Source organism: Balaenoptera borealis, assembly GCF_965194805.1.
Source record: "Balaenoptera borealis genome assembly, chromosome: 15".
NCBI lineage: Eukaryota > Metazoa > Chordata > Mammalia > Artiodactyla > Balaenopteridae > Balaenoptera > Balaenoptera borealis.
Window position 1 is genome coordinate 37487288 of NC_138871.1, and position 25165 is coordinate 37512452.

Sequence of the window (25165 nt, forward strand, 5' to 3'; positions counted from 1 at the left end):
GTGGAAATTAGAAGGGAATAAATCCTTTTTCTTATTAAAAAGGTGGGGTGGGGTGGGGCCGGGGCTTTATGTAGTATTTGGAATTGTGAAACTCCCCTGAGAAGTAGGGCGTCCTGCTATTACCAGAGAGACCCCGCCTGGGCTGGGCAGGGAATGTGGTTCATAATATTTGTATTCAGGTACTAGAAGCATGTTTGGATGGGGTGATTTTTTTAACTAAAGATCCTATGGATGCTCTTGTTTTTATTTATTTTTTGTTTTATGATCGTCATGGCTTTTAGCATACTGCCTTGAACACAGTAGACCTCAATAATTATTAAATTGAATCAAAGCTATGAAGGCAAATACCCAATTGTGTCTATAATATAACTTCTCAATCTCCTGGACTATTTAATGCTTCTCACCCCCTTTTTATTTCCCAACCAAGATCTCAAGAAGCTGGGCCACCATTTCAGGACCCTTGGGCTTTTCCTAGACAATAAGGGGGAATTTCAGATCTTTACATTTCCTGTGAATTCCTCTACTTCCAATTTTATAACAGACTGAATTTGATACTGTGGTGAGTGAATAAAAATTACAAAGAGTTCTTTGACTTCTGGAAGTATCTATATCTTTAGCTAAGCAGCCCCAGAATGTACGTTAATATTACACCATCTGAGGTATATTTTTGTAGGTTTAATAAAAGAGAGAGAAATTGGCATACAGTGCCTTGCTCTAGGTCACAGCTCTGGTCCCTGAAGTCAGTTGGATTTTTGGCTTTGTTTTATATCCAGTGTGGTGTCTAAACAAGAGTTCTCATGCCTTGAGTAGTCTTCCTCTTTTACTGTTCGAGAACCAGTGAATGTAGAAAAGGGACAGTTTCTTTTAGGTGTTTCTTTCTGCTCCTTTGCAGAGAAGGGATGTACTGATAAATAATAAGCAGGTGGTGGAGTGGAAGGCTTATTGATCCAATCTGAGGAGCTTCTTTCCAGTATTTCCCCACAGAAGTGCTCTAGACATTTTGGGTGTGCCAATTCTTCTTTATGCAGGACTGTCCTACATGTTGTAGGATATTTAATATTCTTGGTCCTCAGCCACTAAATGCCACTTAAGCCCTCAAATCATTGTGACAGCCAAAACTTGCACCTACGTATTTCCAAATGCCCCTTACACAGCTAATATTACCTCTGGTTGAGACCCACTATCAGAAATCTTTCTGATCCTTACTTCTGTAATTTCCTATTCTGTACTTTTCTTCATATTTTTACTGTCATGCTCCTAATGTTTTCATTGTTGGCTCCTTTTCATCTTTACTAGGCAACAAGAATCTTAGGGGTCAAAAATTGACATTTTCCTCTTTCAATTTTGGAAGGATGTGGTAATGAGGTCATGAAGAAAACTAATTGTTTAGTCTGGCAGTCATCTGGGATGAGTGGTTAAACCCTGCCTTCCAGTCCAGTGAGAACTTGACATAGTTCTTATTCTCAATCTAAGAGTAGGTCTAATAGTTTAAAAAACAAACAAACAAACAACAGAAAAAAACCAGGGCCTAACAATCTCAAAGTACACAAAACCTGTGTTTTTAAATCCCTTTAGCCATTAAGAATTAACTTCCAAAATACTGAGCAATTCTTTCATTGAAAAATCAGCTGCTTAATGCTGAGTTAAAATAATTATAGGTTTTTAAACCTTTAAAACCATTTTGTAATATTTATGAACACATAAATGTGTAGTAAAACATGTTAAGCATGTGCATGGGAGTGACCTACACTGCACTCTTGAGATTCAGTACCTCCACAGAGAGAGGGGAGTAGGGAAGGACATGTAAGCAGCCTTCATTATATCTGCAGTTTAATTTCTTTTAAAAAATCAGAAGCAAAAAATGGCATTAGTAAGAATGATAAAGCTGGGTAGTTAGTACCCAGGTGTTTATTTATTCTCTTTGTATATTTGAAAATTTCATGATCTTAATTATCTTTAAACTGTGGTTTTAAGGCTTTATCTATTACAGATTAGCTACAAATTGAAACCAAGTAAAATTTTATAATGCCAAAGTTCTAATTAAGAAAGTTTTTTCATTTAGCCTCTTTGCTGCCTATAATCATTCTTCTATGTCTTTCTGTTTTCCTTCTATGCAACCTGTTTCCACTTCCTTTGTGCAGGTTTTTCCCCCTCTGCTATTATCGTCAACTCATATACATAGAAAACGCCTGAAAACAAAACTGAAAAGTTCTTTTTAGCAATGTTTTTAGTTTGGCATAAGTCAGAAGTACAGTCATAAGCATTGTATCCATTTCCTTTGGTATGCTTAATCATTCTATGAATTTTTCTGTATCTAGCCCAGCATATGGCAAATATTTGTCATCTATAGAGTCACAGAATGGCTAGGAAAACCAATTATCTCTGCTTATTTGTTAACTTTAAACCTCTTTGAGTTACTTTAAAAATAAGATTCCTCTTATCTTGCAAGATTTTGTATTTTCTCCTTATCAGAGCACTACTGAGTACTGCTTTCAGTTTCTACCTGGGATTTGGTTTCGATTACCTTATAATTTAAAATACTTATAATGGAGACTCAGATTGTATAATGTTTTTATACAGTGAACTTATGTTCTTACTCTATAATTGCTTCAGTGTACAGACATACCTCAGATATATTTTGGGTTCAGTTCTAGACCACCACAATAAAGCAAATCACAACAAATTTTTTTGGTTTCCCAGTGCATATAAAAGTTATGTTTACACTATGCTGTATTCTAGTAAGTGTGCAATAATAGCATTATGTCTAAAAAAATAATGTATATACGTTAATTTAAAAATACTTTATTGCTAAAAAATGCTAACCGTCATCTGACAGTGCAGAGTTGGCACAAACCTTCAGTTTGTAAAAAAAAAAAACGCAATATCTGTGAAGCATAATAAAATGAGGTCTGCCTGGATTCTTCCGCATCCCACTTAACCTAAGAAACCACTGTCACAGCCGAGGTTACGGGAGAGTTATTAATCTCTACCCTAAATTTCAGGGGGAAGATATGTTACACACATAATAAATAGATGACCTTTTTTTTTTTAATGAAAAGATTATCTATTTTGATTGACCTACCTGCTAATTTTTGCTATTGATCTTTCCTTCCTTAGGCAATAAGCAACAAGGACCAGCATAGCATATCATACACCTTGTCTCGGGCCCAGACGGTGGTGGTTGAATATACTCATGACAGCAACACTGATATGTTTCAGGTATTGTAACATCTACATTTTTTTTTTTTAAGTTAAAAACCTGTTGTAAGTGACTTTTGCTGTGGTCTGATTAAGATTTGTCATATTTTAGTGCATTTCATTAAAATATATATTGATTTCTAAACCCCATATATAGAAGTCCATGTAGCATGGTTAAAAGATGGGCTCTGAAATCAGAATTCCTGGTAAACATTACTTAGTTACTCTCTGCCTCCATTTCCTCCTATAAAGTGCAGATAATAGAACTTCCCTCAGGTGACTATTAGGAGGCTTAAATGTGTTAATACCTATAAAGTCCTCAGAACTGTGCCGGGTACCTGGTAAACACTTAGCTATTAATATTAGTAGCTATAATAATTATTAGCTATTATTATCTAAAAAAAGGAACCAAGAGATATTTTGTACACATTTATGATTTTTTTTTTTGCTATTACTTGTCACCTTCCTCTCTAGGCAACTGAAACTACAGGCAGTTTCTAACTGTTCACATCATATATGTGGAGTCAAACTTGCTTCTCAGCACATATTTGGTCAAAGCTATTGGCGATAACAGTTTTTATTTCTCTCATTCTTTGTACCAATCCAGTGCTGATGGTTTTATAAATTGATAGATGATGGAAAAGCTAAACCCAAAGACGTAAGCAAAATTCATGATATCTTCTCCCTTAATATTGGGTTTTGTAAGGCCTTGTGCTTTTTTGAAACAAATGGGACATAAAGTACCTAATAATGTTGTTCTTATACTTGTAGTCCCAATGACTTTTCAGTTTTTCTTTATTTTACAAGAATTAAATGAAGATGAATAAGGCCTGGAGGTGTCTTTGCTGTAGTCAGTAACAAAGTATTTCTTAAAGTCACTCTTCCCCACATCCTTTTAATGGAATGCTGAATTTTTTAGAACAGTAGAAATATTTTTAGTTCCAAAGGTCTGAGACCATTTTCTTTGGATATCATATTCTTAAAAATAAAGGGACATCCAATGTTACATTTTTTAACCAACAAATTTCCCCCTAACACTATCCAAACTAAATAAAGACTTTGTACTTGGTGGCAGGATAAAAACACTGAAGAATTTTATCTAAAAGTGTGCTGATATAAGGAATTCTTAAAGCTCAACTATGTAAAGAATGACTTAAGAGTCGTCATCTTTGTAAAGGGTCAATATTTTTTCTTAGTAACGGTATTCTTTAATTTTTTATGATACTACTTTATAACAGACATTAATGAACTGACTTCTAAATGTTTACTTTAAAACTCTGTGACATTTGTCACTTTTGTCATCTCTTCCACTGATTTCCTTTTTTCTTTTCAACATTCATCTTCCAAAATGAAATTAATTTATACTTGCTAGACCTTTGAAGATGTTTAATTCACTGACACCTCACCCAGCAGAACTTCGTTCTAAGAACCTTGTCTCTCTGAAATATGGCCAAGAACGAGGAAGAAAACAAAAAGGACACCTAAGCATATAAGATAAATGCCACAAAGTCCATGCACTTTTCCCTGCTCCCTGGAGAATCCCTTAGGCCATCACTAGGAACCTTTTGAAATACTGTTCTTTGAAGTTTGGTTATTTTGATTTCTCAACCCATGGCAGAATTAGAGTAACTAGTTAGAGGAGGGGTATGCTGCTAGAGGCAAATATGCCCAACAGCAATAAATGGTAGCTGACAACCTGACAGAAGAGACACAAGAATCCTGTGAATTATACATAAGACCTCAAAGCACGGCTTTGTAAACCTTTAACATAAGGATCAGCGTTCCTTTATACTTTTATAGCACCTGAAGACATCAGTGCAGTTCAGCTTAATATAAATGGTATTCATAGTGTAATGTCCTGGAGTCATCATAAAAGATTTACTTTTATGTTCATTATACTCTGTTAAGGAAACTAGAGTAATACATGGTAGACATATTTCTGTCCAAAGGGGTTAAAATTAAAATCTGCAGCCACCTAGAAATCTCAGCCATCCTAAACTCTTCATTCCCTGAGGGTTTCATATATTCTGGGTTGTAAGTTCCTACTAAATTTTATTGCTCTAAGTGATTACTACATCAGAGGAAATGTGACAGATTGGTTTTCAAGGGTATAGATGCCCCAGAGTTAAGTATGATAAGTTTGAGCATTAGAAATTTCAGAGGCTTAATGATTTCACCTTACTGTTTGTGCCTTTCTTGAGTGGATTTTCCATTGTGTTCCTTTGAATAGGTTTACAGATATTTGTTTTTCCCTTAGATTGGTCGGTCGACTGAAAGTCCCATTGACTTTGTAGTAACTGACACAGTTCCTGGAAGTCAAAGTAATTCTGATACACAGTCAGTGCAAAGCACCATATCAAGATTTGCCTGTAGAATCATATGTGAACGGAATCCCCCCTTTACAGCACGGATTTATGCTGCAGGATTTGACTCATCAAAAAACATCTTTCTTGGGGTAAAAAGCTTTTTTCCTAAATGTTGCATTTTATAACCACTTCTATTTCCCAATTACAAATAAACAGAAGCTCACTATTTTTCCTACTAGGAGAAGGCTGCCAAATGGAAGACATCAGATGGACAGATGGATGGCTTGACCACCAATGGCGTTCTTGTTATGCATCCACGCAATGGGTTCACAGAAGACTCCAAGCCTGGAATATGGAGAGAAATATCAGTGTGTGGAAATGTATTCAGCCTGCGTGAAACCAGATCAGCTCAGCAGCGAGGGAAAATGGTAAGTACTGAGATGTAGCTTCTTATTTAACAGCAGTAAACGCATAGGGTGAGTTGGACTGAGTGCATTACATATTCCCAAAAACTATTAAATCTTTTGCTGACACAGAGTACCAAGTATGGCTATCAAGTGCTGACTACCAAATACTATACCAGGAGGATAATATCTTAATGTTTCAATTAGAACACTCTAAAAATTTATTCTTCTTTTATATTATGTTAATATATTTTAAAACCTAAGCTTTCCCAATTTAAATAGCACTCTGTGTATTTTCTACTTGTATCTGTATATCTTTGACCAACATATTTACCAAATTGGAAATATTAAACTTACTGATCAGCCAGATGTTTTAATCATAAATTGTCTTTACTATAAAGCTGAAAAGAGGTAAGTTACTGCTCAATATTTTATCCTTGATTTTCAAACCCATCTTTTTCATGACTGCCATTCGAGTTTCTTAAATAAACAACCAGAGGAAATCTTGATTCTTGAGTAAGGAGCACGTAAGACCGAAACTCTTAGGTAAAAATCCAAAACTCAGTGGTGAATGTGTTTTTTTGATTCTTGTTTCCTCTAGGTGGAAATTGAAACCAATCAGTTACAAGATGGCTCATTAATTGACCTCTGTGGTGCAACATTGCTGTGGCGTACTGCAGAAGGCCTTTCCCACACTCCTACCGTGAAGCATTTAGAAGCTTTAAGACAGGAAATCAATGCAGCACGACCTCAGTGCCCTGTAGGGTTCAACACACTAGCATTTCCTAGTATGAAGAGGAAAGATGTTGTTGATGAAAAGCAACCATGGGTGTATCTGAACTGCGGCCATGTGCATGGCTATCATAACTGGGGAAACAAAGAAGAACGTGATGGAAAAGATCGTGAATGTCCTATGTGTAGGTCTGTTGGTCCCTATGTCCCTCTGTGGCTTGGATGTGAAGCTGGATTTTATGTGGACGCCGGCCCTCCAACCCATGCGTTTAGCCCGTGTGGGCATGTGTGTTCAGAAAAGACAACTGCCTACTGGTCCCAGATCCCGCTTCCACATGGTACTCATACTTTTCATGCAGCCTGTCCCTTTTGTGCACATCAGTTGGCTGGTGAACAAGGCTACATCAGACTTATTTTCCAAGGACCTCTAGACTAACAGACCGTTGTCCTCCAGGACTACATTATACATTTATAAGCTAAGTGATTTGGGTTTTCCAACCTGTTGTCCACATCACAGTTTTTCTGCTCTGGTCATTTGCATTAAGATGAGTAATTTTTTTAAACATTTATAATAAATAGTAGCAATTTCTGAGCAAAAATCTGGGAAACTCAAGCAAAGGAATTTCCAAAAGTACCAGACTTCTGAATTCTGAGTTTTGAAAATATATTTTGAGGAGAAAAAGACATAGTCTAATTTGATGCCTTCATTTTAGTGTTTTGAATCACCCATCCTCAGTGTTGAAAAATTGTTTTGTATAACTGAGGATACTGTTGGTTCAAACTATGTTAGTTTACAGTTTGTTGCAAACATTGTAAAATACAGCAACATGTATATTAACTTTTTTTCTATTTATCTTTATTATAGAAAATATCTTAGAATGTTCTTGGTAGAGCAGCATGGTAACGATGGTCTCACACTCTTGGTGTGAATGGTAGTTTAGCAAGCATAGCTCAAGGATTTGCAAAGTTAGGAAGAAGGACAAGAGAGCCTCTCTCCCCACCCCCATCTAAATATGAAATTTGGTAAATTAGAATACTTTGTAAAAACAAATTCATATTAATTACCATTATGTAAGAGGTGTTTGTTTTTAACCACATTGAAGATAATCAGGAAAGATTTTTTTTCCTCAATGTTTCTCCCATGTGTAGTACTATAACAAAAACTTAATGCTAAGAAACATTTCACATGCTCCTTTGAATATGCAATTTAATCTAGATTATCTGTTTTTCTCCCATGATAACTAATCTGTTTTTAGTATCAGCAACATTTGGCAAGTTTATTTTTTAGATATAAACTGTGGTTCATCTGTTCACTGTTTCTAGAAAAATAATCATTCCCATGAGAAAAAGCATAAATAACAAGAAAGGAGAGTGACTTGATTTGCTTTTAGAAAAAGAAATGCTTAATTAACTATCCTGTATTTGGACTTATTCAGGTAAGAAATTTAGAGAGATATAAAGGGTTGAATGACAACAGTGCTCTTTTTTTTTAATCTAACAGACCAGCCTTAACTGTGGGCTTGAATCCTAAAAGGACAGTTGCCACAGTGTGACTCAAGGAAATGCTTGGTTGGCAAATGAGCACCAGTGACAGCCAAATGGAGGGACATACTTGCATGGTCAGTTTATTCTCTAATTCCAGTAAGTTCTTTGCTTTCAGAAGCAAGAAAACATTTCTTCTCCCCTCCCCCCACTCCCCCTTTTTTTTTTTAACACACCACAAGGAAAGTATAGACAGTTGCACTACATCAAACCCTTTGTGACACTTGTAGAAATCAGTACACTTTTAGATTAGACAGAATCATTTTTTTAATCTTTTGTTTTCTTTTAGTTCGAAAAATTGTATTATACTTAATTGACTCTAGCAAAATTTTGTATGTGGTAGCACAGCTTTAATTTATCCTATTACAGTGCTGTTCTGAATTTTCTTTTGGTTTTTAAAAAACAAAACCTGTTGCTTAGAAGCCATGAACTATTTTACTTTACTTCAACTTGTCAAAATTTCCTTGTTTTAAAAAATCATTTGGGTTCACTCAGGAAATGCATGTCAGGAAACTTTGTATTATAAGTTGACTAGTTGTGATGTATCAGTAACTGCTGTTACTCCTTTTTCAAAGAAATATAATTGATTTTGAAGTTTTCTAGATTGTCACATGCTTTGTGACTAATGCAAGGAAATCAAGTCCTGTGTTGTATTTGTTCTAGTCATTTCTATTCAGGCTATATATTGTAGCTGATTTTTATTTGCAATTAATTTATTCAAACTGAGTAAATACTTTTCAAAATAGATATTTGAATTTGCCTTTGTGAGTTCATTTTTGCATAACTGAGAGTGGGAAACCAGAAGTGAAAACTTGTGGACAAATCTAGTCCACACTCCAAAAATATTCACTTGAAATAGATGAGGAGTTTGCATTTAATGTAACACTTTAAATCTCTGGTTCTCTTGGGAAAGCATCTCTTACTTATCAATAGAGGAACTTCTTTAGTGGTTGAATAATTGAGGCCTTTTTCTAAGTTAAGCCCTGCTGGAGAGATGGCTTGTAGCAAGTTGCGTACTAGACCGTTTAATAGTGCCTCAGTGATCATAAAAGGTTCATGTTCTTCCCGAGGTGCCTGAATTTCCTCCTACCAACTAAGAAAAATCTGGTTCACTTTCTATCAAATTTAAGTTTTGAAAACTCAGGTAATTTAAATCTTTAGTCATACTTTTTCTGTTCAAGCATTTTAATTATTAATTCTTTCATTTTGCCAATGCCTAACGGAATACTTTTACTTATTCAGTTGTATTAAGGGCATGTCAGTATTCTGGCCAAAGAGAAGAAGTTGTATTTAGGTCTCCTAAATGCACTCTCAAGAAAGACAATCTTTATGGCTCAATTCTTTTATCAAAGTGATCTTAATATCTAAATGTTCCTTACATTGTACAGTGAATTAAATTTCCCTTCATCTAAAATGTTAGGGTCATGAAGCAAGACAGGGTAGATATCTAGAAAGAGGAGTCTTTCATCATGTTATCTTCTCGAAGCTGTGATTGCTTACTTTCATGATATAAAAATCTTCTAGTACATGTGAAACAGGATAGGAATAAATAATCATGTAAATATATAATTACATCTAACATGAGTACTCCCACTCCACTCTTCCTTCAGAAGAGTGCCCCAAGAACCGTGTGTGATGCATGACCTTCTGACACATAGACTGAGTGAGGGCACCAGTGAAAGTCCATCCATTATTTCTTTAACTTTATAAAAAAAATATAATTCCAACATGTTGGCCCCTCATCCCAGGCGATCATCTTATGCTACCCCACTTTAGAGACCACTGGCTGAAAGATCTGTGATCCATTCTTTGGTTTTTGTGTTCTAAGCATTAACCATGTAGCAAATCAGATCACCAAAATACTACATAACTGAACTGTATTACTCTATCTCCCACTCCCGCTTTCAGAATTACTCCTATATAAGTATACTCTAAGGCCATGCCCTCAGAATTTTACCCACACATTCTTACAGCGGATATTTGAATATCCACTGTGCAACAAGCCCTAACACTGGGTGATGTAGCAGGAAACAACAAAACAAAACAAAACCCTGCCTTCATGGGGTTTACATTCTGGTGGGGAAGATGGAAATGAACATGAAAATTAAAAGACATAGTATGGTAGTGAGCAGTGCTGAGGGACAAATAAAGCAGAAAAGGGAGATACAGAACGTCGATACAGAGCATCATGTGTGATGTGTGTGGGTGTGCGGAGTGTTTGCAGTATTAAATAGAGCAACAGAAAGCCCCGCTGGGAAGGTGGTATTTGAGTAAAGATCTGAAGGGAGTGGCTACTTAGGAGAAGAGCATTTAGGCAGAGGGAACACCAATTGCAAGGGTCCTGACGCTTGGAACATTTCTGTAACAGCCAAGAGGCCAGTGTGGCCATGTGGTGTGAAGGGAGAGGAGGAGCAGGTCAGGTCAAAGAGGTAAAGAGACAGAGAAGAAGTGGGGCATGGGGGTGGAACTAGATCTCAGAGAGCCTCCTGAGATTTTTGACTTACTGTGAATGAGTGGGGGGCCATAGGAGGATTTTGAACAAGGGAATGACGTGCTCAGACTTCGATTTTAATAAGATCCAAATAGACTGAAGTGGAGCAGGGAGACCAGTTAGGAGACTGTTGCAGTAATCCTGGGGGAAAATGATGGCGACTTAGGTCAAAGCGTGGGGGCAGTGGAGCTGGTTTGAAAAGTAACCAGAATCTGGGTAGGCTTTGAAAGCAGAGTTGATGGTATTTGCGGCAGATCAGATACGGAGTGTGAAAGAATGAAGAGGAGTCAAGGACGACTTGGTTATTAGCCTGAATAACTAACTAGAAGGATCGAATTGTCATTTAGTGAAGTAGAGAACAGTTTGTGGGGGAGGGTGTACTGACTGTGGAACTTAGCCTTGGACATTAGATTGAGACTCCTCTTAGACGAGGTATTTACCGAAAACTGTCTCTGCTTCTTTCTTTTCTTTGACTACTGTCAAAGTTCTTAATTATTATCATCAGTGTTCCCCATGTATCCTATGCTAGCTTAGAAACAAAAAAGTATTCCTCCTGATTAAGGGCCAGCTTCCTTTCATTGAAATAGAGAGTCAGGATACTTCTCATGTTTCTCCCTTTGCTTTGGCTGCCCTCTGAGGAAATGAAGTTCTGTTTTCAACTACAGTAACTTCCTTTAGCCAACTTGTTCTGATACAGTTTTTCTCCCATCTCGCTCATATACACCTTTGTCCTTAGCTCTTGCTTGCTTTTAAAAAAAATTCTCAGTTTTATTGAAGCTTAATATTTTGTTGCTTCAAATCCTTTCTGGCAGTGGCAGAGCACAGTTGTGTGTGTTTTAATTTTAATATTTAAATGTTAACGGAAAACAACTCTTGAACCTATTTTATAAGTCCAGATTTTAATATCCAGCTTCCCTTAAGGAAATATGCCTGTCTTTGATAATATTGTCAGCAGAAAATGCAGTAAAGAAGATCAAAAGAGTTCTTCTAGTAATCATTGTAAAATATCATGTCCAAACATTCTGTTACATGATATGATGGGAATGCTGGTTTGTTTAGACTGACATTAGATTGTAAACCCAGCTATGTATGCTAAACTACAGCATAAAAATTCCTCACAACTAACATTTGAGTGTTTGCTATGTGCCAAGCACTGTTCTAAATGCATCATTCTAAGTATATTACTGATTTTATTTAAAACTCAAAACAACCCTTTGAGAGAGGAACTATTATCTCCATTTTTTTTTTTTTTTAATTTTTATTGGAGTATAGTTGATTTACAATGCTGTGTTAGTTTCTGCTGTACAGCAAAGTGAATCAGGTAAATATATATATATATGTATATATATATATATATATATATGTGTGCATATATATATGTATCTCCACTCTTTTTTTAGCTTCTTTCCCCATATAGGTCATTACAGAGTATTGAGTAGAGTTCCCTGTGCTCTACAGTAGGTACTTATTAGTTATCTGTTTTGTATATAGTAGTGTGTATATGTCAATCCCAATATCCCAGTTTGTCCCTCTCCCACCTTACCCCCTGGTAAGCATAAGTTTGTTTTCTATATCTGTATGTCTCCATTTACAATAGAAACCAGACACAGCAGTGTCTAGTAACTTGCCCAAGGTTCACATGGCTCATCGCTAGAGGAGTCAAAATTTGAACCTCAGAAGTCTTGCTCCATACCTGTGTACACAGGTGCTACATTTTACTGTCCGCCCCCCTCCAATGGAATTTGAAGTCTTTTTTTAAATCAATTTTAAACAATTTTTCAAAAATGATTTAAGGTGGCTTATAAAAATTATAATGAATGTTAAACATCAATAGTAAAAATTTTTGGAAGAAGTAAAAGAATTTGGTATTATAACAAAGTAAGAATCAGCATTGGCATGAGTACACAAGTAGATTTAATGAAGGCCTGTAAACTTGCTAAAGGTGAGTCGCAAATAGATTTAGTGCAAAGGTGTTTAGTAGGTTATTCAATAAGGGGAACGTGATCAGTTACAAGATCCAGGCAGCTGCCTGGAAGGTAGCAACAAATCCACTGCTACAGAAACTTGTACTCATTTCTGGTCCTGCAAGCAGAGAAATTCACATTCAGGAAGCAGTGCCATTCCTTCATATAAGTAGATTCATGCAGTATTTGTCTTCCTGTGACTCGCTTATTTCATTTAGCATAATGTCCTGAAGGTTCATCCATGTTGTTGCGTATTGCAGAATTTCCTTCTTTTTTAAGGCTGAATAGTATTCCAGACTATATGTGTATGTGTGTGTGTAAATGTGTGTGTGTTTATTTATTTACTTTATATCCATTTATCTGTCAGACATATAGGTTGTTCCACTTCTTGACTCTTGTGAATAGTGCTGCAGTGAACAGGGAGTGCCAATATCTCTTCAAGATTCTGATTTCAATTCTTTTGGTTAAATACCCAGAAATGGGATCGCTGGATCATATGGTAGTTTTGCTTTCCATAGAGGCTGCACCATTTTACATTCCCACCAACAGTGGGCAGAAGTTCCAGTTTCTCCAGCTCCTCGCCAATACCTTGTCATCTTTTGTTTTTGATAATAGCAACCTGACAGGTGTGAAGTGATATCTTTTTGCGGTTTTGATTTGCATTTCCCTGATGATTAGTGGCATTGAGCATTTTTTCCTATACTTGTTGGCCATCTGTATGTCGTCTTTAGAGAAATGGCTATTCAAGTGCTTAGTCCGTTTTTTAATCAGGTTATTAGTTTATTTTACTATTGAGTTGCAAGAGTTTCTTATATACATGGTTTGCAAATATTTTCTCCTATTCCATAGGTTGCTTTTTCATTCTTTTGTTTCCTTTGCTGTGTAGAAGCTTCTTAGTGTGTCCCACTTGTGTATTTTTGTTTTTGTTGCCTGTGCTTTTGGTGTCATATCTGCTGCTTCCCCATTTTAATGATGGAACACATTGAAAGAATTCTTCCCCAGGTTGATAAAGGGCTGTCGTGGTGCCTGGCACATGTAGATGCTCAAAAACTATTTGTTATATAATTATAGAAAACTGTTAGAACTCTGAACTGTTAAGCTATCCAAACAGTCTGAGTAGAAGCATTAACAAAAACAGTCAAAAGAATGAAGGTTACAGAAGCTGTTTATTTAATCAGAAAATGTGTTTTCATTGGTCGAAAAGACAAAAATGGAAAAGGTGGAGGTATGGCAAAAGTGACAATTACTAGAAGGTTGACAGGGCAACAAGGAGAAAACCCATGGGTGGTGTCAGAAGAGAACAAAAAGGATTATCCTGGAGAAGAGAGAAGAAATATCAATTATAGCCCAAAAGTATGTCATCCAGAAATTCAAGTTTTTGAGCCTTTTATTGGTTGAGGAAGACACAGAAGACAGCCAAGATTGAAAGGGAAAGTTAAGATCTACCCACCTTAGAATTTCCTAAAGTTTTACTATATCATATTACTGTATAACTATTAATAAAAATATAGAATATAAACTAGAAGGGATCTTAGCAATTAAGCTACAGGTGAGAAACCAAGGCCTTGTTAGGTAGTAGCTACCGATTGATAAATCCGGTACTAGAACCTCGGTCCCCTGTGTCCCCTAACACTCTTGATTATCATGAACTTGAGTCACCAAGATTCAGTTCAATGGCCATGTTTTGTTTGTTGAAGCAGAGATAAGTACATGCACTTTAATCGTTTTTATTTTTAAATTCAAAGTGTCAGCAGAGTTAAAACATCAACTCTCATTGTCATATAAACAATGGCTCCCAAACGTAGGGGATGGTCTGTTTCAGAATTCTTTTCATTAAAAGGTTATCTAGTTTGGAAATGAAAGATAAGAGTAAAAGAAAATCAAGAGTTGTTCAGTAGTGTCACTTACAGCCATTTGGCCTCTACGTGAATCATTCAGCCAACAAGAGCGCTCACTCACTGACAGGGCACTTATTTTACTTTTCTATTTATTGTGAAGTTAGCACAGTTGTTTTGCATACCGCACCTCTGCAGGAATGCAACACATTCAGGTACCCTTCACTTTCAGTTGGCGTCTTTTTCAGTTGACCTTTGGAAAATAAGTTATTTGAAGTGGTGATTGTAATGTCTCATTAAAATGTTAAAATTACTGTATTGTCAAGCAACTCAGAATTTTTCTTGGTCCACAATGTAATTGAATAATAATAGCAACCTAAACCCTAAGTACCCATAAAGTTGTCTAAATCTTGAATCTTGAGGGGCAGATCTTTAGGTGGAGAGAGAGGAGTTAAATTGGGCTAGGTGTACAGACACAAGAAAAGGAACTTCCACCAGAAAGGCTGTCAGAGACCTGTAGGTGGTAGGAGCTCCCAAAGAAGGGATGGGCTCTGGTGACAGCTGAGAGGGGTAATGGGAGGAATTCCCCACTGTGGGTCTTGGTAACATGTTAGGATCCCTAAGGCAGTTACTTCCAAAGTTGAGTTTGCACAGGGATTGGGGGCGGGAAGTTAGAGAACTTGTGGCCCCCAACAGAGAAAGCATAGTAATTATCCTAATGTCCAGGTGTGGAAATTATGGGCAGGAATCATTACATCCAGAGACAGGCAGTTTCTTGGATTCCCCCTTCACCACCACTGCCTCTCTCTCAAGCAATTTCTCTCTCTCTTTCCCTCTCTCCTTCCTCTCCCTCCCCACACCCCAAACACCTGCTCCCAATTTTGGAATAAGTATAGCTCCTCATGATGACCTTTTGAAAGAAACAGTGTTCACTTGAGTGTGTAAATTCTGACAAGTTTGTTAGTGTAATTTCTATATTAGTCACACTGAATGAATGCAAATGTTAGTTGTATTTTTGATTGATTTTTTTCAGAGCACTCAACGGTGGCAAGAAGCCCTGAGTCAGGTGTACTATGCACAGTTGGTATTTAGTTGTAGAGGTAACATAATATAACTATGACGTGATACTTGTGAGGTGATGAAATGAAAGTCAAAGATACTACTCTTGGGATGTGGCCTTTCGCAGAGAAGCACTAAAAGAACGTTTACTGCTTTGGTACGTGTTACAGGATTTTTAAAGTTTGAAAGTTAACAATCAAGAGTTTGTTTGAAGATGCTTTTATGGTTTCATTATTGCTACTGACTTCAAATATGGCCATATTTATTTACCGAAGTGTTTTAATTCCTTTTTAAATACAAAAGAGCCATTGAAAATATCTGGGTGGAATTTCACAAAAACAAGGAATTCTTCAGACAAGGCACGAGTCCAAGCCTTAATCCAGTCTGGCCTCGGATACCAGTCCTCAGATGTTCCATTATCAGAGTCGGTAACAAAGGGCAGTTATTCATTGTAAATAAACTAGAGCCTAAGTGAGTGAAGAGAGTGAGAAAATATTAAGCTATACAGTCCCTTTGGAGAGGATCTAACTATACTAAAGCCAGCATTTCCTGTAATTTTGTAACATACTTTTATGTTTAACTCCTTGGCTCTATCTGTGGTCATGAATCTTATTACCTGATATCTATCTGTGGTCATGAATCTTGTTACCTGATATCCTATGGGAAGAGAAAATCCAACCCTTTGACATCAGTTAATTAATACTCGTTCTACCTCATCTTAGTTCCTAAGGACTTTGGTGCTGGTCCTATGTGTGGAACTAGACTTGTAAGAGCAGATGGTCCCAGACTAATAAATTTATGGTCTCTTCAGTTGGGGAGCTCAGTAGCTTCTTTGATATACAACAAAGTCAGAAAGAATTTTAAATGAATTATAAAGCTATCTTCAGTCTAAGGACCTTCTTAATCATTTAGTGGCTAAAGGAAAGGATATTCCAAATTATTCATAGCCAAAACATCCCTGAAAGGGTATAGTTTGGGGGACAGTTCAGAGCAGTGACCCAACATGTCAAATTCCCTAACAGCAAATTCCAAGGAACTTGTCTCTATGAGCCTGTGTTGGAATTTAATTATATGTTGACCTGTGACACCAGTGTGAACATCTTTTTGATCTGCGAATATGCTTGGTTGTAATGGGAATTCAAATAGAAAGTCGATCTTAACCTTTTGATGCTTTCCTTCATTATGAATTACACCTGCTTACCAGTGACATATTCTACAAAATGGGAGAGACGTGAGTGAAAGAACTGATATAACATGTAGTAGTTTAAATTTTTAGCCTGAGAATATTACATTAATTTAACTTTTGTCATGTTCATTGCTCGTTATGGCTGACACTTTGAGCTACCAACTAACCTGGGTTCCAAAATACCCCTGGTCTGATTTGTAAGTACACTTATAACCATAAGACCCAGCATTCACTAGAGAAGATTTACACACAACAGGAAGCTCACATCTCATTGAGTTGAGAACATTTCCAGAAAATCTGTTTTGTGGCTTTCTTTTTTTTTAAGTTTCTCTTTTATGTGGAAAGGTGATAGAAGTCTTTATTTATTTGGAGAACTTGGGTTAAGTAAACAAAATGGAATCTTATGCAGTGACAACTTCATCTTCCTGATTGGCAAGAACACACTGACTTTAAGACCCTCTTTCATTTGCTTCCATTTGCTTCCGTTTTCATGGTTCATTTCCAGCCAACACAGCATTTCTGAAATGCCAGCATTTGCTTTGTGTTTTCTGGCATTGTATCTAAGCAAACTAAACTTAGATGGGTGCCAACAAGGTAATGCCATGCTTTTGTGAAATTCCAGAAGATCAGTTCTTTAAATGAAATTGGAGATAGTGGAGTTGGTTTGCTGTTTGATCCAAAATTTGATCTCCTTTCTGGACCAATTGTTTTCTCATGGAGAAAAACTATTCTATGACCAGCAAACAGGTACCAGGGGCTAATATATACTGGAATGAATGGATAAGAAAGAGTAAGTAGTGCAATGCATCATGATCAATGTGATTAGAAAAGTAGCTCAGAGCAAAATTCTTTTTGGTGTCTTAAATGAGTGATGTGATTTGGACCTGTATGGCTGGGACAGAAACTATTTATCTGATTTCATTCTGCTGCTTTTTTTTTTTTTTTTTAATTTATTTTTGGCTGTGTTGGGTCTTCGTTTCTATGCGAGGGCTTTAGTTGCGGCGAGCGGGGGCCACTCTTCATCGCAGTGCGCGGGCCTCTCACTGTCACGGCCTCTCTTGTTGCGGAGCACAAGCTCCAGACGCTCAGGCTCAGTAGCTGTGGCTCACGGGCCTAGTTGCTCCGCGGCATGTGGGATCCTCCCAGACCAGGGCTCGAACCTGTGTCCCCTGCATTGGCAGGCAGACTCTCAACCACTGCACCACCAGGGAAGCCCTCATTCTGCTTCTTAAAAGCTACAGGGCCTTTGGCAGTAGAGTACAGGCTGCCCTCTTGAAGGGAAGTCTGTGCAAGAGAATAAAATACTTGTAGGAGACAAAGTTCGATCCTTCATAAAACTTGAAGAGAGTGTGAAAAATAAGAGGATGTCTTGTATAGAGTCAGCCTTCAGTTAAATATTCATTGAATATTTGAGCAGAACTGGACCCTTCATCCTTCATGAAGGATGAAGAGTTATTTTTAATTTTCTAGCAACCTTGAGATCACAAGATAGGAGAGAAGAACTTCATTCTTGAGTGGAGAGGAAAGTAATGAGAATCTTTGCTGACAGTTGTGATATACCTTTCTCTCCTTGTTCTGTGGGAGTCATGGGGAAACCTCAAAGAAGAAAGCCTGTTGACAACTTAAATTGGAAAGCAAGAGCTGATTTTAATTGGTCTTTTTCTCCACATGAACATCACAATTTACAGTGCTCTATTAAATTCAGTGGGTTTTTGTTTTTCAACATTAAATAAGATGTCTAGAGAGGGATTCTTTCATTTCCCCCACCCTGAGAGCAGTTGTTTCATTGAATACCTTCTAATTACCTGACTAGTCAGACGTGTTTATCCACTGGGAAGGGAAGCATGTATTGAATACCTACTTTGGGTTCATTTAGTCAACAAAAATATATTGAGCATCTAGTAAGTGAGAGGCACTGAATAAAGAATAAAACAGACATGGTCCCTACCCTCACAATGCTGAAAATCTAGTCAAAGGGAACGAGTAAGTAAGCAATTACAATATGTGTAAGTGCTATGACAGAAATAAAGATCGTTTAAGGGCACATATGAGGGGCACTGAACCAGACTTGGGAGGTCAGAGAAGCCTGACTTGAAGGAAGAGGACAGGGGAAGGTGGCAGTGGAGGCAGTGGGAAGAGGATTCCTAGCGAGGGATGAGCTTGTGCAGAGGCTCAGCACCAGTAGAGAGCAGTGCATATTTGAGAAACTGAAACTGAATGTGGCTAAGTGGAAAGTACAAAAAAGGGGAGGAAAAGATACAGGAGGGAGACACATCAGACAGGGCTTTTGTAAGAAAAGCCAAGGTGTCCTTGAGCTCTATCCTGATAGCCATAGGGAGACGGGGAATGATGAGATCAGATCTGCACTTTTGAAAGATCACTCTCTCTGACTGCTGTGGAGAACAGGTATGCAAGACTGGATGCAGAGAGACAAAAAGTTGCAGAATAGCCCAAGTGAGAGATGATTGGGAACTGCATACAGGAAGTAGTGGTGGGAATGGAGAGAGGCAGATGGATCTTAAACATTTAATGTATTTAAAAGTAGACTTGGCAGGACTTTATGACTGACCAGATGAAAGAGGAGCCATGACTCTGGCTTGGGCAACTTGATAGATGGTAGTTCATTCCCTGTATGGTATAACAGAAGAGCAGGTTTATAGGGAAGGGAGGAGGATGAATGTAGTTTGAGATCACTATAAACTATCCATGATGCTGTTCTGTTGGCAGTTGAATGTATGATTCTGAAACCCAAAATAAGATCCACCTTGGAGATACGGATTTGGAGAGTATCAGCCTGAGGTCCTATGAGTAAGACCTCCCAGGAAGCTGTGACCCAACCAGATGGAACATTAACATTAAGGGGTAGGGTGGAAGAAGAGAAACCCATAGCAAAGACTGAGAAAGAGATGTCAGAGGGAAAAAGACAGAAAACCAGAAGAGATCCATGACGTGGAAGTCAAGAGAAGAGAACCCATTAAGGAGGGCTGGTCTACAGTGTCAAATTACTGAGGAGCAAAGTAATCAAGGGTTGAGCAATATTCTTTGGATTTAGCTACAAGGAAGGTGTCTGTGACCTTGACAACTGCATTTTCAAGGAGTGAGAAAAGTAGAAGCCAAGCTTCAGAGGTTTGAGGATGATGAAGTGGAGACCTGGAAAAGTCAAATAGTTTGATTATGGAGGGGAGGAGATGGAGAGGGAGAAGCAAAGGAGAGAAGGGAAGGAAGGGAGTAAATAGGGAATAGAGGAGAGGCAAGAAGGAGAGAGGAGGAGAAGGGAGAAAACTGGACAGAGATGCAAGGTTGAAGGAAAGATTTTTGTGTGTTTGCAGATTAGAGCTACTTAAGGATGTTTAAAGGCTGAAAGGAAGGAGCCTTTGGAGGAGGGGAGGAAGATAATGGATAGAGCATAGGATGGAGGAGATTGGATCCATAGCACATGGGAAGAATTAGCCTGAGACAAGCTAATTTCATTGTAACTGGAGGAAAGGGAAAAAAACAACTGTGTGGATATAAGCAATGTTGGAGGTGGGCAACTGAGGGGGGAAGTTCTTATCTAATGGTTTCTTGTATCTTGCCTCTGAAATAAGCAGAGAGGGAAATAGGAGAAGAAAGAATGAAAATTTGAGGAGCATGAAGGAGGTTTGAAGTGGCTACGGGAGAGAATTGGAGACACTGCTGGGCAGCACTGAGGACCCAGGTGATGGTGGAGAATATACCAGATATTGGCAGTGATCTGCTTAGTCATGTGATTTGACTGACCATCAGCATTTGAACCCCCAGTGTTGATGTGGGGAGGCAGTTAGATTGGTCCAATATTGTTACATAGTTATGTTTGGTTGCAAGTGACAGAAAAAAAAAAAAAAAAACATGAAAGAAGTCGATTGCCCTCTTACATAAAAATCCAGGCAGACTAATAAGGCTAGAATAGAGCACCAGTGTGTCAGGAATCAAAATTCTTTGAGTGCCTTACTTTGCCATCAGGGTTTGGCTTCCATGTCATGGTCTAACATGGTTACTCCAGCTCCATCCATTTTGTTTGCATTTTGGTCAGCAGGAAGAAGGCAGGACCAGCAGAAGGGCATATGCCACTTCTACCTAAATCCATTGACCATAGCTTGGTCCTTTGACATATCTAGCTGCAAGGAGGCTGAAAATTTTAGTCTTTATTATGGATGGCCATGTGACCAGTTACATTTTAAATTTAAAAATTTGAGCCCAGACCTTGGGAGATACTAAGAATCACTGCCACAAGAGGGTTTACCTGGGTAGGTACAACAGAATGGGGCTAGGAAGTAAATGATATTGTCAAGAGGGATTTAAGTAGACAGAAGGGAGCCAATAAAGGTGAGGAAGGAGCTGAGTGATCTGGTCATTTTTGTTCAGGTATCTCTTCACCCTAGTGTGGCTTATGTATTGTCACACTTCAGAGGAAAGTAAACCCTCAACTTCAGGGTGATGTGCCCTGATTGTCTCAGCCAGTATGTCTTGGTGGGGCACTATTGGCATTTGAGGCAGGCCAATTCTTCATTGTACAGGACTGTCCTGTACATTGCAAGACATTCGAAGCTCCTAGCTCCCACCCAGTAAATGCCAGTGATACCCCCAGTCATAACAACATGTTTCAATAATCTTAAGGAGGTGTTACTGCTCACAGTTGAGAACCATTGGTCTAAATTAATCATGGTAATCCCCTCTCCCTTGCCACGGTGATTGGCTCAAGGGTGGACAATTCAGACCTTAGTGAAGTAGCACATGGCTGTCTCCTAGTCACCATGATTGGTTCATGCTATTCCAACTAATGGAAGGTTAAGATTTTTGTTTGATGCTTATAGACTCACTCCCTCTCAGTCCCTCTGGACATAATGAGGAAGTATGTGGGCCCAATTGCTGCTGACATCCAGCCTATAAACACTAGGGGAGTCAGTCCCAGAATAAAGCAATGCTGAGGGTTGGTGGAGTGGAGAGACAGAAAGAAACAGAGACCATAGTAATTCTGAACTGCAGCCAACCCAAGGCCCTTGCCACTGCTGAATTTTCAGCCCCTTGAGTCAATAAATGCCCTTAATGTTCAAACCAGTTAGACTTGAGCTGCCTGGTACTTGCAAATGAAAATACATTTAATGAAAGAAGGAAGTAGAGGAAGATTGGGTCAAAGGAGTAAAAGTATAGGGAAGGATGTAAATGAGAGTAAAGGATGTGATAGATGAATGGAGGGGCTTAGGCCTTGGGTAGAAACCAAGGAAAACAGGGAGAAGAGGTACGCTGAGTTTGGCTGGATGTAAGATTTTATCAAAATTAATCTCTCTTCTCTTGGACTGGGGATTGAGGGTAATCAGAACAGTTCTAGCATTGTGCTAGGTTGACCCAATGAGGCTTATATTAACTCTAATGTATAGAAGAAGAAACTCAAGACTCACCCGAGGACCTAAAGCTAGTAGCCAGCAGAGGCAAGTCCTAGTGAGTTTGACCCCAGTACTCAAGTCCTTTCCGCTAATTCCCCACTGCTACTTGATGCCAAAGAGGTGGAAACAACCAGATCTACCCCTCATTAATCCTTTCCACACCTCAATCCAGGACGACAGGTAAGACTGACTGGGTCAATAGGACTGTTTTCCCCTGGATAATGGACGGTCTACCCACAGGATGTACTGTGTTTGGGGTACAAAGCACAGATGGGTCATGGGCAAGCTGGAGTGGCAAGAGAGCTTACAAAACCAACACCAGCACAAGTGAAAGGAATAAACCCAGGGTGCGCCAAGAAGGAGAAATGGCTCAGAGGTTCCTGGTGAGATGAAAAGTATTGAATGTTAATTGTCAAGCATCGAATATGAGATTCTGTGCATCTGCATTTTTTTTCATTTCAGAAACTTTTATTTTTTTCCCATTTTACCTTATTTTTTGAATAGTTAATGCTTACACATGGTACAAATACAAAAGTTACAAAAGGTATACTGTGAAAAATAAGTCTTTCTCTCTCCTCTGTCCTCGAGCTGCCATCCCTGGGGACGCAACCAGTGTTGACAGAATCAAGCCCTGCCCTCTCCCTCGCCCCTCCCCCACTCCATCATAGGCTGAGGTACATAAGCTGAGTTCTCTTCATTCAGTAAAGATACAGACCTTCCTCATGTAGCAGCCTTGAAATGGACACACTAAATAAATCAGATTTACAAAAATATATATGGTAACTTTATTGTCTATAACAACTTCTTGCTAAAAAGCCCCCATTGCTGATGTAGGTGGAAAACACTTGATCTTGCAAATAAAAGATATCTCCTTTAGGTTTAAACCAGTCTCCCTCGGAAAATCACTCAGTCTTTCGGGGTTTCTCCCGCATCACAGGGTTCTTCTCTCCCTGTTCCCTCTCCAAAAATATTGCCCAGGTGAAAGGCACGCTACAGGGGAGGTGCAGGGGAAGTCTGCCAACCGCCAGGACTTCCTGACCGTGAGGCCATGGTGAGGAAATTGTTTTCTCTGGCCTTTGGGCTACACTGATACCAGCCACTGACAGCCACGGTCCCCACCACGGCCCTCAGTGGTAAAGGCCGCACACCTTGTACCTTCTTGGCCCAAGGCCAGGCCTCCTGCAGCCCGTTCATCCTGTCAGCCTTCGTCATTCTCCCACGGGCTCTGCTGCAGACCACGCACAGGCCCGGGAACTGGGAGCATTTCTCAAGGCCCCTCATTGCCCAACCCTAGCATTTCCACTTGTCTGTAGTTGGCCTAGTTCCAAAGGGAAAAGCAGCGTACACACCCCTCCTGCCATAGGGCCCCTGCACCCCTCATCTGGGGCAACCCTGTGCTCACACCCTCTTGACTCTCACAACTTCCTGCCTGCTGCTTCAACGTTTATCTTCCTTTCCAGCCATGGGAAAACGGCTCTGACATCACATCCTGTGTTCTTCCTGGCACTGTCTGTGACCTGCTCAGGGGCAGCCCTCCAAGCTCTGCCTCATCCGTGTATACAAATACATTTTTTTTTCTTTCAACAAAGTCTGGCTTTTACGAATCAAAGGCAGTTCATTTCAAACTATTGTCTTGCTATGAATTTTTTTTCAATCCTATTTTGAAACTCAAAGTATATGATGACTTACCCATTCTTGGCTGGGTTTTTTCCTCCCCATGACTCAAAGCATGTCATTGACTCATTGGGTGGAGGATCCATGGAGACAGGGTTTACCGGGAAGGCAAACACGCTGGTTGAATATCTCACAATGTTATCTCCATGACATCAGCATAAGGTTTCCAGTGCTGCGGGGAAGCCAGTGTCAGTGTGGTAAATGTTACTAAGTTTTCAGTTGTGACTTGGGTAAACCCACCTGATGCAAAAACTTCATGGTCCTCAAAGTGAACATAAAACTGATTCTACCGTTATCCACCCAATTAGGCAGTGCAAGCCTGAGTCATTCTGGATTCCTCTCTTTTCTTCACACTCCATATATAACCCATCTGCTATTCAGAACCACCAAAGGGAATGGGAGACTTTTTCTAATTGTCACAAAAGCGCTGTGTGGGCCAGCCGTGGCCTTGCTACTGAAACCCTCAGCCTGGCTGCCAGCATCTGTCATTGGACTTCTGCCATTGTCTCCTCCGTGGTCTCCCGCTTCTATGTCCGACCTCCTACAGTCTATTCTCCACAAAGCGGCCAGACTTTTCTTTTTAAAATATAAATTAGATCCTATCACTTCCCAGCTTCCCTGCTTTAAATCCTCCAATAGCTTCCTATCACTCTGACCTGACTCTGCCTCCCTCTTCAGCCTCATCTTCCCAGCCTTCCCTCTTACTCTACTAGAGCCACACTGACCACCTTTCTGCTCTCAAATACACCAGGCTCATTTTGACCCCAGGTCCTTTGCACTTACTGTTTCTTTGCTAGCAGAGCTCTTCCCTAGATTGTCACACTACTGCCTCCTTCTCAGCCTTCAGATCTCAACTCAGATGTCACCACGCAGCCACATTCCACCCCAGGTACCGTCGACCATATTACCCTATTTTGTCTTCTTCATAGCCCTTAGTTCCTGAAATTATATTATTTGTTTGTTTAAATGTTTGTTACCTATCTCCCCCTCACCTTGGACAGGGACTTGGTTTGCCTTCTTCAGCACTGTATTTTTGCATTAAACAGTGCCTGGCACATAATAAACAGTAAATACGTGTGGACCAAAACCAACTAAGTTCATTCAGAGGGGAAAAGGAGAAAGGCAATATTTTTAAACTTGACAAGCACTCATGGATACCTTTTTATTAGTTTACAATTTAGAAGAAATCATTTCTACTAGTTTCTTTGTAAGGGAATCATAAGATTAATGTGGCTTTCTAGGGAGAAACTTGGCTGCAAGACAGAACTAGCATCTACATTTATGCCACAGAAAAGCAGCTTTTTCAAATAATCAAGTCAGATCAAGGTCTAAATTGTTAGCCTAATTTTGCCAGGTACAAAATTTGAATGAT

At 38.9% G+C, this 25165-nt stretch overlaps 1 protein-coding gene and 1 long non-coding RNA gene across 9 annotated transcripts in view; one reads left to right on the forward strand and one right to left on the reverse strand.

Annotated features, from left to right (window-relative positions):
- The window catches only part of PELI1 (pellino E3 ubiquitin protein ligase 1), a 128942-nt gene extending 120013 nt beyond the window's left edge, over positions 1 to 8929 (forward strand). For all 7 annotated transcript variants that reach the window (XM_082358264.1, XM_082358265.1, XM_082358266.1 and 4 more), the window contains 4 exons: positions 3118 to 3219; positions 5456 to 5653; positions 5744 to 5932; positions 6510 to 8929. In XM_082358264.1, the coding sequence (XP_082214390.1) occupies positions 3118 to 3219; positions 5456 to 5653; positions 5744 to 5932; positions 6510 to 7076 (1056 nt within the window). In that variant the 3' untranslated portion in view covers positions 7077 to 8929. The remainder of the gene's footprint in view (positions 1 to 3117; positions 3220 to 5455; positions 5654 to 5743; positions 5933 to 6509) is intronic.
- Positions 8930 to 9364: 435 nt separating this feature from the next.
- LOC309612523 overlaps positions 9365 to 25165 on the reverse strand; it is a 55921-nt gene continuing 40120 nt past the window's right edge. For both annotated transcript variants that reach the window (XR_014235245.1, XR_014235246.1), the window contains one exon: positions 9365 to 23965. This is a non-coding gene — a long non-coding RNA (uncharacterized lncRNA). The remainder of the gene's footprint in view (positions 23966 to 25165) is intronic.